At 37.2% G+C, this 20639-nt stretch overlaps 2 protein-coding genes across 4 annotated transcripts; both read right to left on the minus strand.

Moving 5' to 3' along the window:
• Positions 1-1593: 1593 nt before the first annotated feature.
• Positions 1594-9448, minus strand: snx22 (sorting nexin 22). Of its 3 annotated transcripts, none has more exons than XM_054609823.1 (8): positions 9299-9448; positions 7230-7464; positions 4232-4315; positions 3965-4069; positions 3074-3168; positions 2726-2758; positions 2081-2148; positions 1594-1970 (listed from the first exon to the last, which is right to left on the minus strand). In XM_054609823.1, exons 2-8 carry the CDS (start codon positions 7314-7316, stop codon positions 1852-1854), a joined length of 591 nt encoding a protein of 196 aa, XP_054465798.1. In that variant the 5' UTR covers positions 7317-7464; positions 9299-9448; the 3' UTR covers positions 1594-1851. The 3 variants fall into 3 exon arrangements, with proteins under 3 accessions (XP_054465798.1, XP_054465797.1, XP_054465795.1); XM_054609822.1 differs by having other exon boundaries at positions 9161-9448; XM_054609820.1 differs by having other exon boundaries at positions 9030-9448.
• Positions 9449-12251: 2803 nt separating this feature from the next.
• LOC129100308 (dynein axonemal intermediate chain 4-like) lies at positions 12252-19515 on the minus strand. The gene is made up of 17 exons (XM_054609905.1): positions 19443-19515; positions 19227-19335; positions 18973-19136; positions 17141-17237; positions 16657-16811; positions 16308-16447; positions 15975-16124; positions 15650-15835; positions 15321-15475; positions 14760-14846; positions 14385-14536; positions 14113-14273; positions 13589-13707; positions 13298-13396; positions 12934-13160; positions 12685-12838; positions 12252-12313 (listed from the first exon to the last, which is right to left on the minus strand). Exons 1-17 carry the CDS (start codon positions 19469-19471, stop codon positions 12269-12271), a joined length of 2229 nt encoding a protein of 742 aa, XP_054465880.1. The 5' UTR covers positions 19472-19515; the 3' UTR covers positions 12252-12268.
• Positions 19516-20639: the final 1124 nt, after the last annotated feature.

The raw sequence follows: 20639 nt of genomic DNA on the forward strand, positions 1-20639 counted from the left end.
GAGGACGATGTATTGTCAAAGAGCTCTGTAGTGTGTTTTGTGTGACTGTAGAGTTGACTGACTGGTCTTCTCAGCACTTCTCCTCTGCGATACCCTGGAGGTGGGTAATAACGTGTGTTATGTAGTTTCATGTTTCTATTGTTCTTATCACACCACGTTCTCTACATTTGTATACATCCATCGGTAACATGAAGTTGTTCTGATTACTGCAGTTGGTTGCTAATGAAATCAATTAGGGCTTTCAGTTTTGAGAACTTCTTTTCTGTTGAGAATTTCCACATTGCAATAAGTATTCTTAAATTAAATTATAATATCTAGAATTTAAAGCCAAGGTCATATAGCATTCAAGGAATCTCCATCTTAACCCATAATACATGATGCATTGATCCACATGTGCTGTGACATACATTTACATATATTTTTCATATATTTTATTTAAATGTTTGGGATATTTAGGACATTATAACAGTAGGGAAGATCTGAGGAAATATGCTATTGAGATGCATTGTGGGAAATGTTTTTGGAGCGTGTACTAAACTATGGACTTAAAAAAAGTCTGGATCTGTCGTACTCTGCTGCATCAATTTTAACCATTGATGTTTTAAAAAAATCTGTCTCTCAGACCTCCCCCATCTTTATGAAAGTACAAAAAAATGCCCAAAATTTGAAACATTGTACTCATTATGACACAGGATACAGTGAAACTTATATTTGTTTCATCACTGATAAACTACTTTAACTATTTGAACTATTCCTTTTATGTGAACCGGTCCAACAGGTTTGAAATCAGCCAGACATGATGTCCATTATAGCACCACTAAAACCACAAACAAATTAAATAATCAAAGACTTAACCGGCTTTTCTTCCTGCCGTTTCTCCCTCGGGCAAATATGCGTGAATGTTCAGTCTGAGCTGCTTGTTGCAGCTTGTAAATAATTCTGCTGAAGGCTGTAGTGAGGCGTGTTAGCTGAAGAGAAAACTGACACCTTTGTCACCAGCATACTGCAATAAATCCAAAATAAATCACCTACTATTAGAAAAAAAAAATGTAACCACTAAATAGATGCTGTTAGTTTTTTCTAAGTAGAAATAACAGAATTTTGCAAAAAAATTGCTTTTTGGGAAATAATTGATGATTTGAATCCAGATTTTAAAAATGATTTCTTTTTAGGTTGGGGAGGTTTGGAGTACTTTTTCAGTATTTTGGTTAATTTAGTAAAAAGAAAGAGTTTAATGAACCAAAGGATGGTTTACATTTTCTATTACATTGTCATTTGAAAGTGCTTTCATCATTTTAAGTGTTAATTGTAAAAAACAAAATGTATTTTTTCTCATGTAGTCTAAATTACGAGAGGCTGTAGTCAATCAATTAATTTATGCAGGTTAATAAGGTACTTCGGAAACTTCCTGGAAATAGGAATATATAAAAAAATATGTGTAAGAAATGTATGTTTGATTGGAAAAAACATCACTTGTCCTGCAGCTCAGGATTAAGTATAGAAACAGGATGCATTGTGTTTGATTATGTATTATAGTTTCAATACAAACGAAATTATACAAAAGTACATACAACTCTAAAATAATTTGTTTACCCTAAAAAAATGCTTTAAAATACCATGGCTGAAAAAAGGTGGACTGCGTTTGACACTTATAAACACAAATTACTACGTGACAAAAATATATCCTAAAATAAAAATGTAACCATTTCTGTTTAAAGATGAATTTTGGTGGGTTTTTATTTTAGCATCACGCCTTTTCTTTAATCTTCAATCTTCCCTGCTGGCACTGTGTATTTGGCAGTTTTGTATATTCTATTTTAAAACATTAAATTCTACATATAACTGTGATGTTCAGGCCTCTATAGGAGTGGGGGGGTCGGGCTCGGTGAGAACCGGAGCGGTGAAGCTGACCCGGATGTCCCGGGGATAAAAACCCTGAAGAACCCCGTCCACAACGACATCTGGGAGATCTGCAGGACGAGACAAGAGCTCAGGGTTCATACAGTCTTTTTAATGCTTTTCAATTCACAATTACAGCCCACAAGTACGGAGTCAGTAGCTGTTACGTAATGTTTCCTACCTGATGTGCACTCGGAGAGATAAGGATCCTTAAAGAATCCCAACACTCGCTGATTTGGCAACGGATAACTGAGGAAACGAAAGTAATGTACGTTAGTCTCATGCAACATTAATACTTCAAACATTAATTTGATGTGTATACCAACTTTATTGTGCACTGAAAATTACGCCCTTAGCGATCTGCAGACATGACGTACAGACAGAAGAAGTCAAAAAGTATGATATGTGTTGATTTGTGGAGTGATATCCAGACTACGGATACATGGAATCAGAACTGTCTTATCAATAGGAATTGTACGCCTCTGTCTTTTTTCTCAATTTCTGCATGTTTTTCGGACAGTTGCACGTTGCAAAAACACATGCGTCATAACGTCAAACTCTGCATCTTCACTGCTGGAAATTTGACGAGTCATGGCGTGAAGAGGAACAAACAGTCCAAAGTGTGGTGTAAGAGTCATATTTGACTTAATAAGATGTGTTCTTTTATATTTTAGTCATTTAAATGCTTCTGTCATCTCTGAAATAATGGTGTTGCAGAGACGAGAAGATAATCTCCTGTGCTCAGGATTCTTCCCACAGTAGCTACACCCCATCTAGTACCCAGAGTACAAATACTGCACCACACAAATACTACTAGAGGTCTCACCTGTAATCCTGACTGTCCAATTCATCAAGTGATCTGAAATAAAAAAACATAACCATTACAGATTTCCTGAAAAGACACTATCAAAATAAAAGGTCAATATACATGTATACGACAGATGCTACTCTATGATACATAAAGTAACTTCCTTGTGTTTATAAATATCATCTTTTAGAATGATTATAATCTCACACACAGAACACGTCTGTCCTTCCTTCTTGCTGCTCCACACCACTGGTAGAAATGTGTCTAAAGTTGTATTATGTTACTGAATTGCCCCCAATCCAAATTTAGAGGAGCTGAATTTAGAAGCACTCTCTTGGTCAGAGGAGTCTGGACTGAAGGACTTACTCCATGCTGCTCATCTTGATCCCTGTGTGAAAGTGTTTCACGTGGAGGAAGTCCAGCAGCACCTGAGGCACGTCTTCGTTTTGGTAGATGATGTCCTGCAGCAACAGAGAAAACAATCCTGAGCTTCTGTTTGTGACAGTTTAAGAATGTTGTTTTTTCTTACTGTTGTTGCACCTCGACTCTTGAACAGCTTTAAACAAGAATCTTTCACTTTTGAACTTTGAATTTGTGGTTTATTTACAATTTTTCAATCTTCTGTGTCTCCACTTATCTCCATCTTTTACTTTTCTTATTATTGTAAAGCATTTTTTTAACTGAAAATATTGAACTTAAAACCCATCTACTCAGTCTGTCTCTATGTAGTGTTTTATAAGTTAATGTTTTTTATTATTTTTGCTTATTATTAAGTGTTATTTTATACAGTCTGTTAATTGTTTTAGTTGTTGTTATTTTTATTTCTTATTTTGTTTCGCTCTAAATTTTACTTTATTAACATTTTACTGTTTTTCCTTGATCAGTTTATTCAGTGCTTTATTTTATTTTTATTTATTCTAACTAAATTTGTTGTGCTTTAGTCTCTTCATTTTCATCTTGTTTTCGTATTGTCATAATTTGTCATCATGTCATCATTTGTCAAGCATGTTGAATTGCATTTGATTTGTTTGAAAGCTGCTATATAAATAATACTTGATTGATTCATTTTAACTCCTGTTTTGAAAAGTCCTAAATTAAGTTTTGTCGCCCCCTTAGTGAGGTCAGAAATCCCTGTTAGAGCATCCTGTCTTGCACAAGGGCCCTTCAGCATCACAGAGACCTGCTGCTGATGGAGATCGGCCTGAAACCCTCTCAGTGCCTGAAGGAGTTCCCGCCTCACTGAGCCTGACGTGTTACCTGGACGTAGTCCTCCAGCTCCTGCCTCCTCTGCTCCGGAGGTTTGGTCCTCAGATGGGGGTTCCTTTTGCTCGGGAAGTCTGGAGTCTGGATGATCTTCCTGAGCTGCAGGTACCAAACGATACAACAGATCAACATGACGGCACGCAACACAACATAGCTGAAATTAAACCACTAGAAGCACTTTTAGTTTTCCTTTATTTCGACCTTTAATGTCAGGAAATAATTCAATAACATCGGATTAATTGTGGCTTTAAATCAACCTACTTTCCTGTGGAGAGTCTGGAATTCGCTGCTTCTTCGGAGCACATAATGTTTCCTCCCGTGAAACAAGACTTCAACTCTGAAGAGCTGCAAACAAAAGACAGAAGGTTTAATCACAATCTGTGATTCAGTGAATAAATGTTTGTCAGGTTGGCCATTTTGTGACGTGCTTTTTAAAATGACAAAAATGCATTTTCCTTCTTAATCGTCAACTTCATTCTTTTTAAAACAGACATGGTTCTCCAGTCTTGTTTGGATTTTATAACCAAGAGATAAAATTAAATTAAATATAATTACATGTGCTCTAATATTAATTTATAACCTTTATCATCCAAAGCATTTAAAACGTCATCCCATCAATTGAAGACAAACAAATCAGAAATCAAACATATATCACGTAAATCTGACAATAAACACATTTGTTCTTTGAATGCTAAATATTTTATTATTCTATAATTTGTTCTTTGTGTTCTTTTTTAATTGTTTTGCATTTTACTTTTGTGTTTGCAACATTTGTGATGCCACCTGTCTCAGTCAGGGCGCTCTTGAAAAAGAGATTATAATCTCAATGTGACTCATTTAATAAATGCAACATGTGATCCAGCTTCAATTTATATTCTAGTATAGATACAACCGACAAATTTGTAATAAAAACTTGATAAGGACTTGAATCGACGTAATGTCTTTATATTCTTTTAATCTTATTTTGCGGTTTTAAACTATTTAGCAGATTATTCCTCAGAGGTTTGCTTCATAATACAGCAACATCATTTCTCACCAGGAGGAGCTACTGAGCTTCATTTTCATTCATAAGAAATATGTGTAAATAGATGAGCATGGACGGTCCTTTAATACATCTCAATACAATGAGTGTGTGCTTAGATGTACGCTACTGTTTATCATGTCTGTTTATTTGATTATTTCTGATTTCTCTTGTGTCTCTTAGTTTTAAACAGCAATATAATTATTGAGTTATGACTTGTAACATCTTGGTTAGTTGTTATGGTTTCTTTCGCGTTTTGATTTTTACAATAACATTTAGGATTTCGAATTAATGATATAACTTGTTTTTAAAAAGTTTAAGTTTTGTCTGTTAGCTTTACTGTTCTGTGTTGTCTTTTGGTGAACTGCGTTTGTTAGACAGTTAAATCTAAAAGAGCTTTCATTTTCTTTCACAGTAGAGCTTGATCAAAGCATAACAAAACCAAACCACTTCAGACGACTGCAGTCATGAGAACATCATGCTGTCCTCTTCAATAATTTAGTTGGCAAAGTGTTTTGATTTAAATAAATAAAAAAACTAATGAGAATCAGGAATCAAAGAGTAGTAAAATGAGCATTGTGCTGCTCTGGAGAACAAACTGCAAGACGTCGTTGTCGTGCTGTTGCCGCTTACTTTATCAGTAATGTCAACAGAAAGTAACACGACTCAAACGTCTTGTGTTCTCAGACTGAGAAGATAAAAACCAAGCAGAGGTCAGCTCAGCACTCTGCAGAAAATTCCCCATGTTAGTGTCATTTTTATTGTTTATTAGTTTAAAATGTAGGTGTGAATGCATTTTATTACAAGTCCATAATTAAGTGACTGTTCTCTGGAGGTCCGTGTAGTTTTACGTCAGGCTGCTGTATTTAACTTTCTTTCATCCCGAAATCAAACTAGTGCACAGAGAACTTTAGTAAAACAAACAGAGTTATTAAACTAAGAAAATGAGGCTTTAATGACTTATTTCCACGCATGTGGAGTGAGAGGTCATGCGTGTAAAACGCAAACATATTTACAACAAAGTAGTTCATACTTTTCTGTGGTAGAGAGTATTGTTCTTAACAGTTATGTAGTATTTGTACTCCACTATATTTCAGAGGAAACTACTGGACTTTTTTTTCTACTTTGGACAGCTAAAGTTTTTAAGTCTTTAGATTTTACACACAAAACAAATGATATGTCCTAATGAAATGTGCAGAATCAACCCAAAAGTACATAAAACTTCAAACAACTACAACATTACTGTGAGTACATGATACATCATCAATAGCACAATAATGTTCGATATAGTTGTATGAGAGTGATGGCCCATTCTGTATAATGAGTATTTCTACTTTTGATACCTGTAGTACATTTTGTTGCAAATCATTTTGTACTTTCACTTAGGTAGAATGTTTGAATGCAGGACTTTCACTTGTAGTATACATCTATTGTGGTATTGCTACTTTTATATCTTAAAATATATCTTGTACTTAAGTAAAAGTAGCAATACCACAGTGTAGAAATAATCTGTTGTGTAAAAGTCATACATATATAATTAAAAGTACAAAAGTATTGCCACCAAAATATACTTTAAGTACCATATGTAAAAGTACTCATTTTGCAGAATGGAATATGATATTGGATTGTAATTAGTGTGTAATGTTGCAGCTGTTAAAGATGGAACTAATTCTATTTCTAATTCTAATATATATATATATTATCGCCCAAAATAGTTTTATCTATAATAACAAAACATAATTTGTTGATCAATCCGAATCTGCAAAGTAACTTAAGTTAGCAAATAAAAAAAGTAAAAAGTACAAGATTTCCTTCTGAATTGTGGTGAAGTAGCAGAAAAGAGAAATACTTAAGGAAAGTACAAGTACTTCAAAAATTGTACTTAAGTAGGCCAAGAGTACTCGACTATGTAGCCTACTAACTACCACCAATGTTTATTTATTTTAAAGCAAAATTCAAATGCAAGACTTCATCTATATTTCTCTAGTTTTACTGTGTTTGAGTATTTCTTTCACCTCAGGAGAGAAAACCACTCACCCGCACTCTTCTACCTGCAGGTTACCTGGCTCACCTGGTGTCGCGTTTCACTTTTAACACCAAACTAGTCACGTGGCATGTTAGAATAGCGAAGCAAAAAAACACATTATTATGGAGGAACATCATGCTGAAGTGTCGTTACGCTGCAGAGAAAAGCTATTAAAAGTGAGTTAGAGTGAAAGATCAAACAGGCTTCCACACCTTTCTGGACTTTCCCGACTCGTCCACTTCCCTCTCCATCGATGGGATCGATACTTCAATCATCGGGAAATCTTCCTCAAACACCATCGGACTTCGGATCAGCAGACTGTGATTGACTTTCTGCAGCAGAAGTTTGACTTCACGTTGGTTTTGTCTCCGCGTTCAGGAACTGGAAAGAGAGATCCGCGTCCGTCCGTCCGCCGCGGTCGGTTTCCTCCTGCGCTCCACCTACACACTAATTGGACAAAACCCGACCACAAGGTGCGTTCAAGGACGTTAAAGGTGCAGTCCAACATTGAGGAGAAAACACCCAGTCTGCTGCTACTGCTGCTGCTGTGAGAAATGTAGAGTCAGCAGTTGAGTGCACATGACCGACACCACAACAACACACAGCTGCAGTCTGTTGTCTGGAGCTTTCTAGTGGAAAGCAGCATTTACTCAAGTAATGTACCTAAGTATAATTTTAGTATTTCATTTTCTTCTACTTTATGCTTCTACTCCACTGGAATTCACAGGCAACTATTGTACTTTTTACTCCACAACTTTAGTTACTTTGCAGATTCAGATTAATAATACTATAATAGTAATTATGATGTATTATAAGAAGCTACAATGGGACTTACTTGGATATTCAGGAATAAAGTAATTAAAATAAGCCCCGCCTTCACCAGCTTCAACATTAAAGTGATGAACACACCAATCAATACTCTGCATGATGAATACTTTTACTTTTGGCACTAAAGGTATATTTTGATGCTAATACTTAGTTGTACTTTTACTCAAGTAAAATTTTGAATGCAAATTGCTAAGTCCCAACAAAGAGCCCTCTCAACTGCTAAAAACTTTTACAGGAAACCAAAAAGAAATTCACAAAAATACAAAAATAATTTGGATTCTCCATATTTTACTTTTTTCAATTAACTGTTCAAATTATGTTTCTGTCATTAAAACAGTGAATATAAAATCTGAATTTGCTAGGTAACTTGTGTCAGTTTCACAATATATATGGATATAAAGAACCAACAACAGAAAATTACATTTGAAAATTGTACTTGAATAAATGTTCTTAATTACTATCTTTACATTACATCATTCAAATACACAACCAGCCACTGCGACGTGAAGTAGCCAGCATAAGAAAACACCAGCCAGCATTAAAAAATAAGGAAAAATTGTATTTTAAACTCTGATCTTTGACACAATGTACAGTTGGAGCTCCTAAAGCACATTTAAAGAGGAAGCACCTGATCTCAGGCCAGGAAATCAATCCTTATCTCTAAGACGGTTCCTGCAGTAAAGAACAGCTCCAGAATCAAAAATAGAAATTCACATGACCTCCAACTGTCTATCGTACTAATACAGAAATGAATAACAAAGTGAGTAAAGTATTAAACAGCCAATGAACAATCAACACACAACCAAAGTTTTATACTGAAGCTACATGATGACTACTAAACTTAATTAGGTGGTTAGTAAGTTAACCTTGAGTTAAAACCTTATTTAAACTATTAATCCAAAGGTTCAGACTCCCTCCACATATAACTTAAATCCTCTAATACTGTAATTAATATTTAAAACAACCCATCAGAGGTTGGTAAATGTATTTTCTAAGTCAAAAGGTGAATAAATTAAAGGCCATTGGGTTTAAAACAAACAGCTTTCAGAGAGCAACGACGGCAAATGTCACTTTCAAATCCAGGTTCACTTCCCACAGAGCTTGAAACACAAAGTAAAACAAACACAATCCAGTGGCTAGAAAAAGGGATGTAAGCCCAGACCACATAACACAAAACTACTTACATCCTCTAAGGCCTGCTGCTCGAATTTGTTTAATGTGGAAAGGAGATTTCACAATCTGAAAGTATTAAGATATTTTGACTTTTCTACTGCAGACGACTAGTTTTTCTTCCTTCAACATTTAAATAGCTCACACAGATGCGTTTCCACGTGTTGATCTCAACCAGGATCACATGCTCCGTCTGTGACCCGTCATCATGGGATTAACATCTTCCCATCCCTGCTGTTCCTCACTGTGTGCTTTAATTTTAGACAGGCAGAAAACAGCTTACTTAAGCAGCTCTATGTGAGGATGTATGACCTTTGATAGAGTCACAGATCACAGCGTGGTTTAAAAATATAACAAGGATTTCGTCATCGCCGTGTTTTACTACGACTCATGTGAATCCTCGTTCGTGTCTGAAGTCACGCTGTCAGCAGATACGAGCCGTACACATTAACAAACAGGAAATTAGTGTCGGATTTGTAGCTGTAACATAGACTTTTAGAATGAAATAATTATTCATGTCTTTTTGTGTGAATGGATTTTGTGCTGATTTGATTTTAGCTTTCTAACTCCTACAGTATATTTCCGATAATTGAATGAAAGTTTTTTTTCTATAGGATAACAAACATTGCACAAACCATAAAAGATCTAAGGTATGAGGTTTTCATAACCATTATACCCCAATTCAGTACCGTGAGCCTTGAGTATAAATGTATACACTTTGGAGTAGTGGTTATTAAATGTTTACATTCATTTTGAAAAGTTTTTTCCTCATTTAAAGGACTAGTTTGACATTTTGGGAAATGCACTCATGAGAATATTGATGCCACCCTTGTAACTGTCCATTAAATATGTAGCATCAGCTAGGAGATGGTTAGCTTAGCTTAGCATAAAGACTGGAAACAGGGGGAAACAGCTAGCCTAGTACTGCATCACTGCAACCAGGCAAACAATAGTCGAGCAAAAACACCTTTTTTCTTCTAACAAGATATGAGATGTTAATCATTGATTTTTATAGGTGCTGGTACGTATTGTTTTTACTGTTGACAGAGCAAACTACCTGTTTCCCCATGTCTGTAGACTTTATGCTAAGCTTACTGGCTGTAGCTTCATTATTAAAGGGCAGATATGAGACATCAAAATGTCAAAGTATTCCTTTCCCTCTCCTGTCACTCTCCTTCCTGACCTGCTGTAGTCCTCATTGTTTCTCTCCTGTATCATCACCTGACTCCCAAACCCTCATGCACACACCTGTTTCCAATCCGTCTCATGAGCTCCCCAGAATAAATACAAGACACTTTCTCTCAGCTTACCTGCCGAATTGTCTACTGCGAATTCTGTCTTTGTGGCACTCTTCCTGATATTCATTTTTGTGTTTGTTGTGACCATTTGCCTGCCTTTTTAGACCTTTTGCTTCCATCACATGTTTGGATTATAACCTGATGCGGAAACAAAAAGTATTGAAATTCAAACTGCCCGCCTGAGTTGGGTATCCTGTTGTCAATATGCCTTTTTTTGTTTGACAGTTTGACATGTCACGGTAGGAAAAATGATATCAAATTAATAAATTCTATTTAGCTACTTTAAATCTAGGTATTAGTCAAATCAGTAAACTTAATTATGTGGTTAGTAAGTGAACCTAGAGTTAACATTTTCTTTCAAACAATTATTTCAAAAGTTCAGACTCCCTCCACATATAACTTAAATCATCTAATTTAAATCAGATAATTTGAAAATCTTTAATCAGGAAGTTGTTGTACATGAGTAGGACCAGACTTTCACTATTGCGCATGTACAGTATGTTGGCAGTTAAATTTCCTCTTCTGAAATTCTTGCTGAGGCAAGTTTCCACAACTTTTGGAGTTTTTCATTTATAGACATACCAGCTGGCCTGGGGAGCGTGATGCAATTTGTCCGAGCCAGTGTGTGAATGAAAGAAAGCACTGTCATCCAGAATAACTGTGTTAGCTGACGCATTCTTGAGTTCTGCAAGCAGTTCGACTCGGATGATTACTGCTACAAACATGCATTCAGTAGATCGTCAACATGTGGGATGCTACTCAGGCTAACACAGCATCACTATATGATTATACATATTGGGGAAATGATGCATTGCTTAAAACTCACGTATAAGTGGTAGTGTTTCCGAGCACCAGAGTCCCTTTAGAAAACCTCTCATTTTACTGCAGAAGGGTTTGACAGTCTTCCCGGCTCAGTCCTGGTTCTGATTCTCCCGTCACTCCTTTCCCTCCAGTGGGCCCAGCGTTACGTCTGGTTTTCCAGCAGCATGGTCTGTAGTCTGAACTGAGGGAGTTTTTGGTGAACCTTCATGATTTCTTCTGAATTTGCCAGAATCTGACCCGATAGCACCAATGATAGGCGTTAAGAATAACTACATAAAAAAAGACAATCTTGTTTACTTGTGTAGGTCATATAGAGGCATCAGTATTATATTAAGTTAAAAGTTCACTTAGGGATTTTTTTTAATGAAATAAATTATGTTTTGATAATGATATTTAAAATGTATGTGAAAATGATGAATGATAATGCTAAAACTCTCTCGCAGTCTTTTTAAATCTGCTTGTTAAGATCATATCTTCATTTCTCACCAAGAATCCAAACAGAGTGAGTAAGAGAATGAGGGACAAAGGTAATATACATCCAAAGTTTTCACTAACGTTTAACATAATATTGCAGAATATTCACTTTCATATAATTTAGGAAAACAGCCCAACCAACTCTCTCACTGATAAATATCTCGTTTAAACAGTCATACATGGCGTGATCTTCCAGTAGGGGTCTCCCTAAGTCTTGAAGATAAAGTTTGTCTCTTGTCATCACAATTATCTTATCTTTCAGCTGCTTATTTTTAGTTTACAAAACAAAAAAATATATTTATTTTGTTGTTGGTCTATCCTAATGTCTTTTATTGTGGTCTAATTTTGTAGTTATTTTCCACCAATTTTAATTTTAATTTTATTTTTTAATAATCTCTTGTTTTATCTGTTATGTTGTTTGGCTAATAAATATACAAATTACATTGAATGAAAGATTTATTTCATACCTTAAAAATACTTTTATAGACTTCTTCAATTTACAACATTTTTACTGGCAAAAAACAAACTTAACGTACCAGAATTAAGATAATACAAAGTGGCTCTAAAACAAAAGGCAAGCCTTGGTAATGTTTGATATTGTTAAAAATGGCAAATGGATTAAAGTTTTTTTTACAGTTTCCAAGTTGCTGTTTCAAAAACTACCTGGAAGCTGCATGGTTAACGATGTCTTCCAAACTCTCCACCTGAAAGAGAGAGCAAAAGAGAAAGTTTGACCTGTGTACAGTGTACAAAGAACTTTAACCTATGCTGACTATTGTGATTTGTTTCGCTGTATTCCTCATCTCACTTTTAGGCTTTCTAAAATGTTCTGGTTTCTGCAGCATCAGCCATTCATTGGAACAGAGCTGATCTATAAAGGTTGCTTTGCCAAGTCACTTAAAATAAAATCTCTGTAACGTCAAGACCTTTATCAATAATTGTCCGATTTCCTGTCCAGAACTACTTATTTTGAAAGGAGCTTGTATTCTCTGCAAACAATATAAAGAGAAACTAAATAATAAATAAAACTGCAATAGGCTTCATGTAGAATATCACATGGCCACTTCAGTTTTACCTGCTTGTCTTCTCCTAGAATGAGGTTCTTGATCTGGTAGACAGTCACTTGCCCGTTGCTGTCCCCTACCAGGACACAGTCTGTCCCTGTTGTAAACAGCAGGGACGTCACCTTCACACCAGCTGCAGCGTGGTGCACAATGATTGGTTGCAGGCTGAAAAGAGTTGTTTGAGTTTAGTGAACAACAAATGATAGTAAACGAGACAGAGCTCTAGAAATACTCGCTCTCTCTCTGTCAGTCCGACTCACATGCTTGAATTCAGGTCCCAGATCTCCACCTGCTGACCATTATGTGCTGCAAATACCGTGGACCAGTTTGGGGACCACTTGACGGCATGCACGGCCCTCCGGGTGGATGTGAAGCTCAACACCGGGGTGAAGAGGTCCTTCCTCCACAGCTGGATGGTCCAGTCAGAGGAGCAGCTCAGGAACACATCAGAACTAAACGGAGACCATTCAATGCGGTTCACAGGGCGCTGAGAGAGAGAGAGCAAGGTGTGATGTGGAGTGAATACACTGAAATGAGTAGCAACTCATTTTGTTTTGGATTATATACTGTAATTTACACATTTTAAATATCAATGACTCAAAGATTCTAACTAGATTGACTTACAAAGTGTTTTTCATAAGTTTCAAGAACATTCTGACTGTTGGAGATGGAGCACTTGTAGATGGTCCCCCCCCATGTGCCGACCACATAGATACTGGATTCCTGCAGGTTAAGGGAAAGCCAGGAGAAATATATAGGTGAAAAACACAACCAGAAAAAAAAATTCTTCTTAATTTTGCTCACTAGAAGAAGATAGACTACTGAGATTTAAAAAAAGTCTAAAATTCTTTAGTCCGAGGACTAGGCTCGGTTAAAACCAGCCTTGGATCTATTTGCTTTCTGTGACCAACTTACTGTTGGATGGAAGTCAACCCAAAGACCAGGAGTCCCCGCGACTGGCAGAACCTGTTCTGTCTTCTTTTTTGCTGCAGCTTTCTTCTTACGATTTGGAGGCTGCTTTAGCATCATCAGGTCTGAGAACACGTGTTTTTGTTGTTTGTACAGAAAAGATACAGATATTATGATTACGATTATTGTGTGAGAGAACCGATATACAGGTTTTTCTTGTAAATAATAAAAGCGTTCTTAGAGCAAATTTGACTTGAAAGTTCCAAAATGGTAATAAAATAATAAACCAACATTATCTTAAAATTTGTTTGATGGTTTATTATATGAAGTCAGGGCAAGTGATAGAATTGATACTGTTGTTTTCCTGCCTTTTTAACTCAAAGCTAATCTGAGCATGTTTTGCCAACAGTTATGTCAATAGGTAACAATATCACTGTTTACCTCAGAATCTACCATCTTTACTCTTTAAGAGATTGTATCAACATAAGTGTTAACCAGTTGAAACCATATCCAGCTGCAGTCTACAGTACCTATGCAGTCAAGACCATCGCTGCAGAGGAACCACTTGCAAATCCTGCCGTCTGCCGACACAGAGATGAGAGCTTCTACCCTGTCCTTCCCTGATATTTTAATCCCTTGTTTGGTCCAGTTGACCTGCCACACTGGATGCAGGTGCCTTTTGAAACAATTGCTACGGAATAGAAATATGAGGAAAGTAACAAAGAAGGAGTTTTGTCACATATAGTATTTATTTTTAGCTTATTTCCATGCTCCACCCTCCACACATACGCAAAGTCCTCACCTGTTGTTGGCGATACATGTGACGTTGCACTGACTGACATCATAGATGGCCACAGTTCCATCCTGCGCCCCAACAGCCAGCTGGCCGGGGTTGTTGGCTGAGAAATCCAGGGATATGACACAACTAGAACAGTAGAAGACACGCTCCGGCCACTGCAAAGGGGACACATTTATAATCAGTCATTCCAGTTACAACTAAACTGCTAAATGGAGTGCACCCATTCACACACACATTGGAAGACCCCTGGTCCACAGCCGCCCCATAAATCTGAAATTTACTTAGAAAAAGCAATTGCAGTAATACTAGCGCAATGAGATAGGGCTCTGGAAGATGTTGGCTAAAAGGAAATAAAGGGCAAAAAAAAGATAAATATACCGTAGGATTTTTGAAGCACCAGCAGCAGATCAGACTTGGTTTCTGGTTCCTGGAGTCATAGTCACTGTAGCTCACTGCCAGGATATCCTTACAGGGAGTGCAAACAGAGTTTTTGAGTGAAGTGTGAGATATTTTCCCTGTACAGAAAGCAATAATTAAATTCATTTTAAAAGCAAAGACTAGAAATAGTAGAACAATATCAATGTAAATGTTGCCCATTATAATTCTAAGTGGTACCAAGGACAACTCCTGCATCTGCTATTTTGGTAATCATTAGTTTACCTGTAATTTTTCTTTCCATAAAAAGCTTCACGGTCTAGGCACAGTTGTTAAAGTACAGTTAAGTGCAAACTCAATACATCAACATTATTAAAATGTGAATTAAATGTCCCCCATGAAGAGTAAAGGCAGATAAATGGGAATCCCATTTGAGCTTAAGACACTGAAAAAGAACACAATGAACACAAAATGGCAATGATGCTGGTGGGAAGATTTTTTTCTGCTCTTAAACAAAAGCAGCTGGTTTGTGTGTTGTTTTTGTTTTTTCAAGGCCTTTGTTACCGGGTTCCTCTTGTTCCAGGCCATGCTGGTAATGTTGCGTCCTCTGGTGAGCTTGCAGCTGAAAGCCAAGAGAGGTTCCAGTGTTGGAGATGAAGAGCTCTCCTCACTTTCCTCACTCTGCTCTTTAGTCCTGGGCTTCACTGTGCTGCCAGGGTCTTAGATAATCAACATTACTACACTGTTAAAGGTACTTCAATTCAAGTCCACGTAACTTTTAGAACAGACTACATTTCTTGTTGCAGTTAAAGAAAAAATGACCCAAGAGTAAGTCGACAGGCTTGTGCACCTGCACCAACCAATGTGAGAAAGCAGTGATGTCCTGAGTTTACCTTCCAGTGAGGGCAGCTGTCTGTAAGCAGCCAGCTCGGTTTGAAAGTTGTTTGCCACGATGCTCCTCTCCATCACTAACAAGCTGTATTTAAATGCCTCTGACGACATGATCAGCTCCGCGTCGTAATCAGTATTTAAATTATTCCCATGGATTTCCGTTTCTACCTGTGAGCTAATGGTGCTGCCTGAGGAAATTAAATATGAGAAAATGAAAAGCTAGTCTCAAGCAAGAATTAGTTCATTCTTAGAACGTCTCCAGTCCCAAGTACTTGCTGGGTCAAAGAAGATCAACTTTAACACAGTCAATGATCTTCTTACCTGTGCCAACTGCGCTGCAGTTGCTGCTCTGTTGTCCACTATTTTCTTGACCTTTGCTGGTGTTCATGGAAGTCTCTGCATAGACAGCCTTATCACCACTTTCAGGGGTATTATTTTGGAGAGAGTCATATATGTCCGAGACAGAAGCACTCGTCTCTGTTGACATGAGAGAATTTCAGCTGTCTACTGTGAAAAAATGAAACCTAATAATCATAACCGCCAAACCCCCAAAATATGAGTTTGTATCTATAATCTGTAGCAAAACCTTGTACTGTGATGGAAAGTCAGCTGCATCAATCTGTAAACTATCGATTGATTTATAGGATAATTAAGCCTAACCTTCATCTACCGCGACAATCTTGTCAGTCTGGGTCTGCTTGTTTTTGGGTGATCCATTGAGAGTCTGCATTGATCGTTCCACATACTTCTCGTTGCCCAATCTGTTCTTACAAAGCTCAGCATATTGAACGTTGCTCTCTCTGTAAGAACAAGTCGAACATGTCAACTGCTTGATACAACCAAAGAAGAGTACTGGTAACCACATTTGCACACACAACCAACAAACTTGTATACACACCACACAGTATGTGACAGGCAGGTACCAAGTTAGAGACAAAAAGTGCCACTCCCTGTATCTGTTGTGCTCTCCGATTCTGCCTAAAATTCAAGAAAGCCAACAAGCACTCACTTAATAGCTTCTGAATCATCAGCATCCTCTGACATAAAGGTGGGGGGCATGTCCAGCAGTGAAATGGTATCTGTTTCAGAGAGGCAGATGCCTACTACCTCATTCAACATCTCTTCTGTCACATGTTGCTTCACATTGTCTCTTTTACACGGCACCTCTAGCGAAAAAAATATATATACATGTATACAATAACAGAAAAGATTATCTGCCTAAAAAATCTAATTTGATCATAATATGTTGTCGATTTCATTGTATTCTGCTGCAATGTTAATATTTGTATTGCATACAGTATAACAATGTAAAACTGTATTGTCAATACTTTATCTTATTATACATATGAAAGACCAATTCAAAGCAATAGAGGATATGTTAATCACAAGAAGGAATCAATGATCAATGATCATAAACATTATATATATATATATATATATATATGTATATATATATTTATATTTTTAACTATACAATACTAACCACTTGTAGCTGGAGGGTTTATTGGTATGTCCAGTTTGATCAGACTATCTTCAGTGCCTTTAGTTAGTGACGTTGCGGTAGAAGGTCGGCTGCTGCCCATAGATGAGCTGAAAAAAAACGTCATTATTAAGAACATTTTATGGTCCAAAATGTGTCTCTAACAAGCTACACAAATAACAGTTGTAACACAAAATCATCATATGTAATGTAGGAAAATATGCATAACATATATGTACATTATATAACGTATGAAATTGTTACTTCCCCCACCACCATTAACATCCCCTTTATCAATAAATATGTACAGTACCAGTCAAAAGTTTGGACACACCTTCTCATTCAACTACTTTGAAGAATCTAAAATATAAAACATATTCTGGTTTGTTGTGCATTTGTTTGTTTACCACATAATTCCATATGTGTTCCTTCATAGTTTGGATGTCTTCAATATTAATCTACAATGTAGAAAAATAAAAATAAAGAAAAACCATTGAATGAGAAGGTGTGTCCAAACTTTTGACTGGTACTGTATGTACATTATATAAATACAAATCATACTTTCATTGTGAAAATATTACTTCCCCCACCACCAATAAAATCCCCTTTATCAATAAATATGTACATAAGGCCACTGAGTAAAGGATTAGTTCATATTAAACAGAGCTGGTGGTAAGGTGAACTGCTGCTTTACTCAATTCAAGTTTTGAAACTACAAATGGTTTGCACACCTTTCCCTCATCATTCTCAAACCAGCTCCAAACTTTTTTGCCATTTGATCATCAGATTTAGATAAAGTTTAAAGATAAATATTATTGTCATTGTAGTGATACAACGAAATTCCGTTTGGTAGCCCTCAGCCAGCCAGCAGCAGCGAACAACAAACACAATAGCAACAACATACAACACAATAACAACAATATACAGATAAAAATACACAAAAGGAATGAAAACTTTACTATGTACAGCAGGTGAGTATTTAAAATTTTTAATTTGTGCAAACAGTGCAGTGTGAACATTTGTTTTGGCAGTGCAAACAGAGTTTAAAGTGTATCAGTGGAATTTTGAGCAGCTTGATGGGGGGTGATGCTGTAGCTGTAGCTGCAGCTCAGTGCTGTGCAGCTACAGGGGTGTGTGTGTGTGTGTGTGTGTGTGTGTGTGTGTGTGTGTGTGTGTGTGTGTGTGTGTGTGTGTGTGTGTTTGAGTCACTGTCCGCAGAGTCTGAGTCATCTGTCCATATGCGTCTGAGTCATCTTATGTGCATGTGTGTGTGTGTGTGTGTGTGTGTGTGTGCGTGTTTGAGATCTTATGGGAATATTTGCAAATGTGTTAGCCAGTTTTGGTTTATTTACTCACTTACTACTGCACTTAAGTACAATTTTTTTTTCGTGAAAAGTCCTCATACTTTAGTTGAGTATTTCTATTTTATCCCTCTACTCCACTACATTTTAGGGGTAAATTCTGTACTATTTACTCAACTACAATTTTTTGGCCAGCTTAAGTTACTTTGGGGGGGGGGGATGATGGAGGCCACATCTTTGGGCAAGATACTTAACCCCAAGTTGCTCCCGAAGGCTTGCCATCGGTGTGGACTGGATGTTGCATGAATGTTAGTTAGAGTCTGATGGTGGCACCTTGCATGGTAGCCTGTCATCAGTGTGTGAATGGGTGAATGATATGTAATATACTACTGACTGTAAGTCGCTTTGGATAAAAGCGTCTGCTAAATGACTGTAATGTAATGTAATGTAATGGGGAAGAAGCTGTTCCTCAGTCTGTTTGTGTGAGTGGTTATTGTTCTGCACCTTCTCCCCGGTGTATGCAGACGTTACCCCCCTGTGGTACCTGAAAGAGGGCCCGATGAAGCTTGAGCCCGACTTCAGGTGCTCTGATCCTGAGCTGGTGAAGATTTCATCCAGGAAGCTTCTGCCTGGTTTTGACGTCACGTGTCCTGGCTCTGCACGGGAGAGCGGCCAGGGAGTGACGTCATCGCCGTCATCGTCCAACACCTGCAGAAGCAGGTAACCACCGGTACTTATACAGTCATTTATCATATATACAGCTCTATGTGGACATGCGTGATGATAATCACTACGTACCCGGACTGCTTCTCTGGGGACCTGATCGGTGCTCCTCTCCGGGTGGATCCCGGTTCTGCCCCCGGCAGAGACGGAACTTCTACCGGTCCTAGAGAAGCTGGACCTGTGTCTAAAACAAAACAGACTTGTGTTTTATTTAGCACACTTTTATATATAGTTGTATTCAGCACATGTGTGTCTCCTGAGCTTAAACTATGTTCATTAACGTGAACTTACGAGCTGAGCATCAGACTGCTCTTCTTCATTTTGTCCTCCCCTCGTACGGCTATATGACCTTTGCTCACAGTTGCCATGGTGACGAGAATGACGACCCTTCTGTCGTCATGGTTTTATACTGCAGCAAAGTTTGCACAAATCTGAAAATTGCATTGGTTTCTTGTTTTTTTCTAGTTTTTTTTTATTGAGCCTAAATAAGTACATTCACCCAAGTGATGTGATTTGAAGTACTTGTACTTTACTTGAGTATTTGCATTTTATGCCGACGTTTCTTTGTATTTCTACTCCACAGCATTTTGGAGGCGAACATTGTCCTTTCTGCTCCACTACATTCATATGATAACTGTGCTACCCAGCAACAAAGTAGTTACATTACATTTACATTACATTACAGTCATTTAGCAGACGCTTTTATCCAAAGAGACTTACAATAAGTGTATTCAACATAGGTATTCAAGAGAACTACTAGTCACCAGAAGTCATAAGTGCATCTCCTTTCTTAAACAAGCATCTAAGAGCATAAAACCAGAGCAAAAGTACAGTGCAGAAACAAACTAATACGAATACAATAAGTGCAACAAACTAATACGAATACAATAAGTGCAACAAACTAATACGAATGCAATAAGTGCAACAAACTAATACAATACAATAAGTGCAACAAACTAATACGAATACAATAAGTGAAACAAACTAATACGAATGCAATAAGTGCTAAGTGGAAGGCTCAGGGTAGTACTTCTTGAAGAGGTGAGTTTTCAGCCTGGGTTAAAAGATGGGCAGCGACTCTGCTGTTCTGACGTCAGTGGGGAGTTCATTCCACTATTTGCATTTTATTCCAACGTTTCTTTATATTTCTACTCCGCAGCATTTTGGAGGCAAACATTGTCCTTTCTGCTCCACTACATTCATATGATAGCTGTAAACAAAGTAGTTAAATGTTGGAACCCCACCTTTACCAGCTGCAACATTAAAGTGCAGCTGTGTAAAGAAGGCTGCATAGTCAGCCTTCTCATCACTTTCAGGGGTATTATTTTGGTTACAGAGAGAGTCATATATGTCCGAGACAGAAGCACTGCTTTCTCTGTTGACATGAGAGAATTTCAGCTGTCTACTTTGAATGAATTTCGCAATTGAACACAAACTGAACACGAAAAATTAAACAAAGTTGAAATGTTACTATTTTCTAATTAGCAG

Source organism: Anoplopoma fimbria, chromosome 12 (assembly GCF_027596085.1).
Source record: "Anoplopoma fimbria isolate UVic2021 breed Golden Eagle Sablefish chromosome 12, Afim_UVic_2022, whole genome shotgun sequence".
Lineage (NCBI taxonomy): Eukaryota > Metazoa > Chordata > Actinopteri > Perciformes > Anoplopomatidae > Anoplopoma > Anoplopoma fimbria.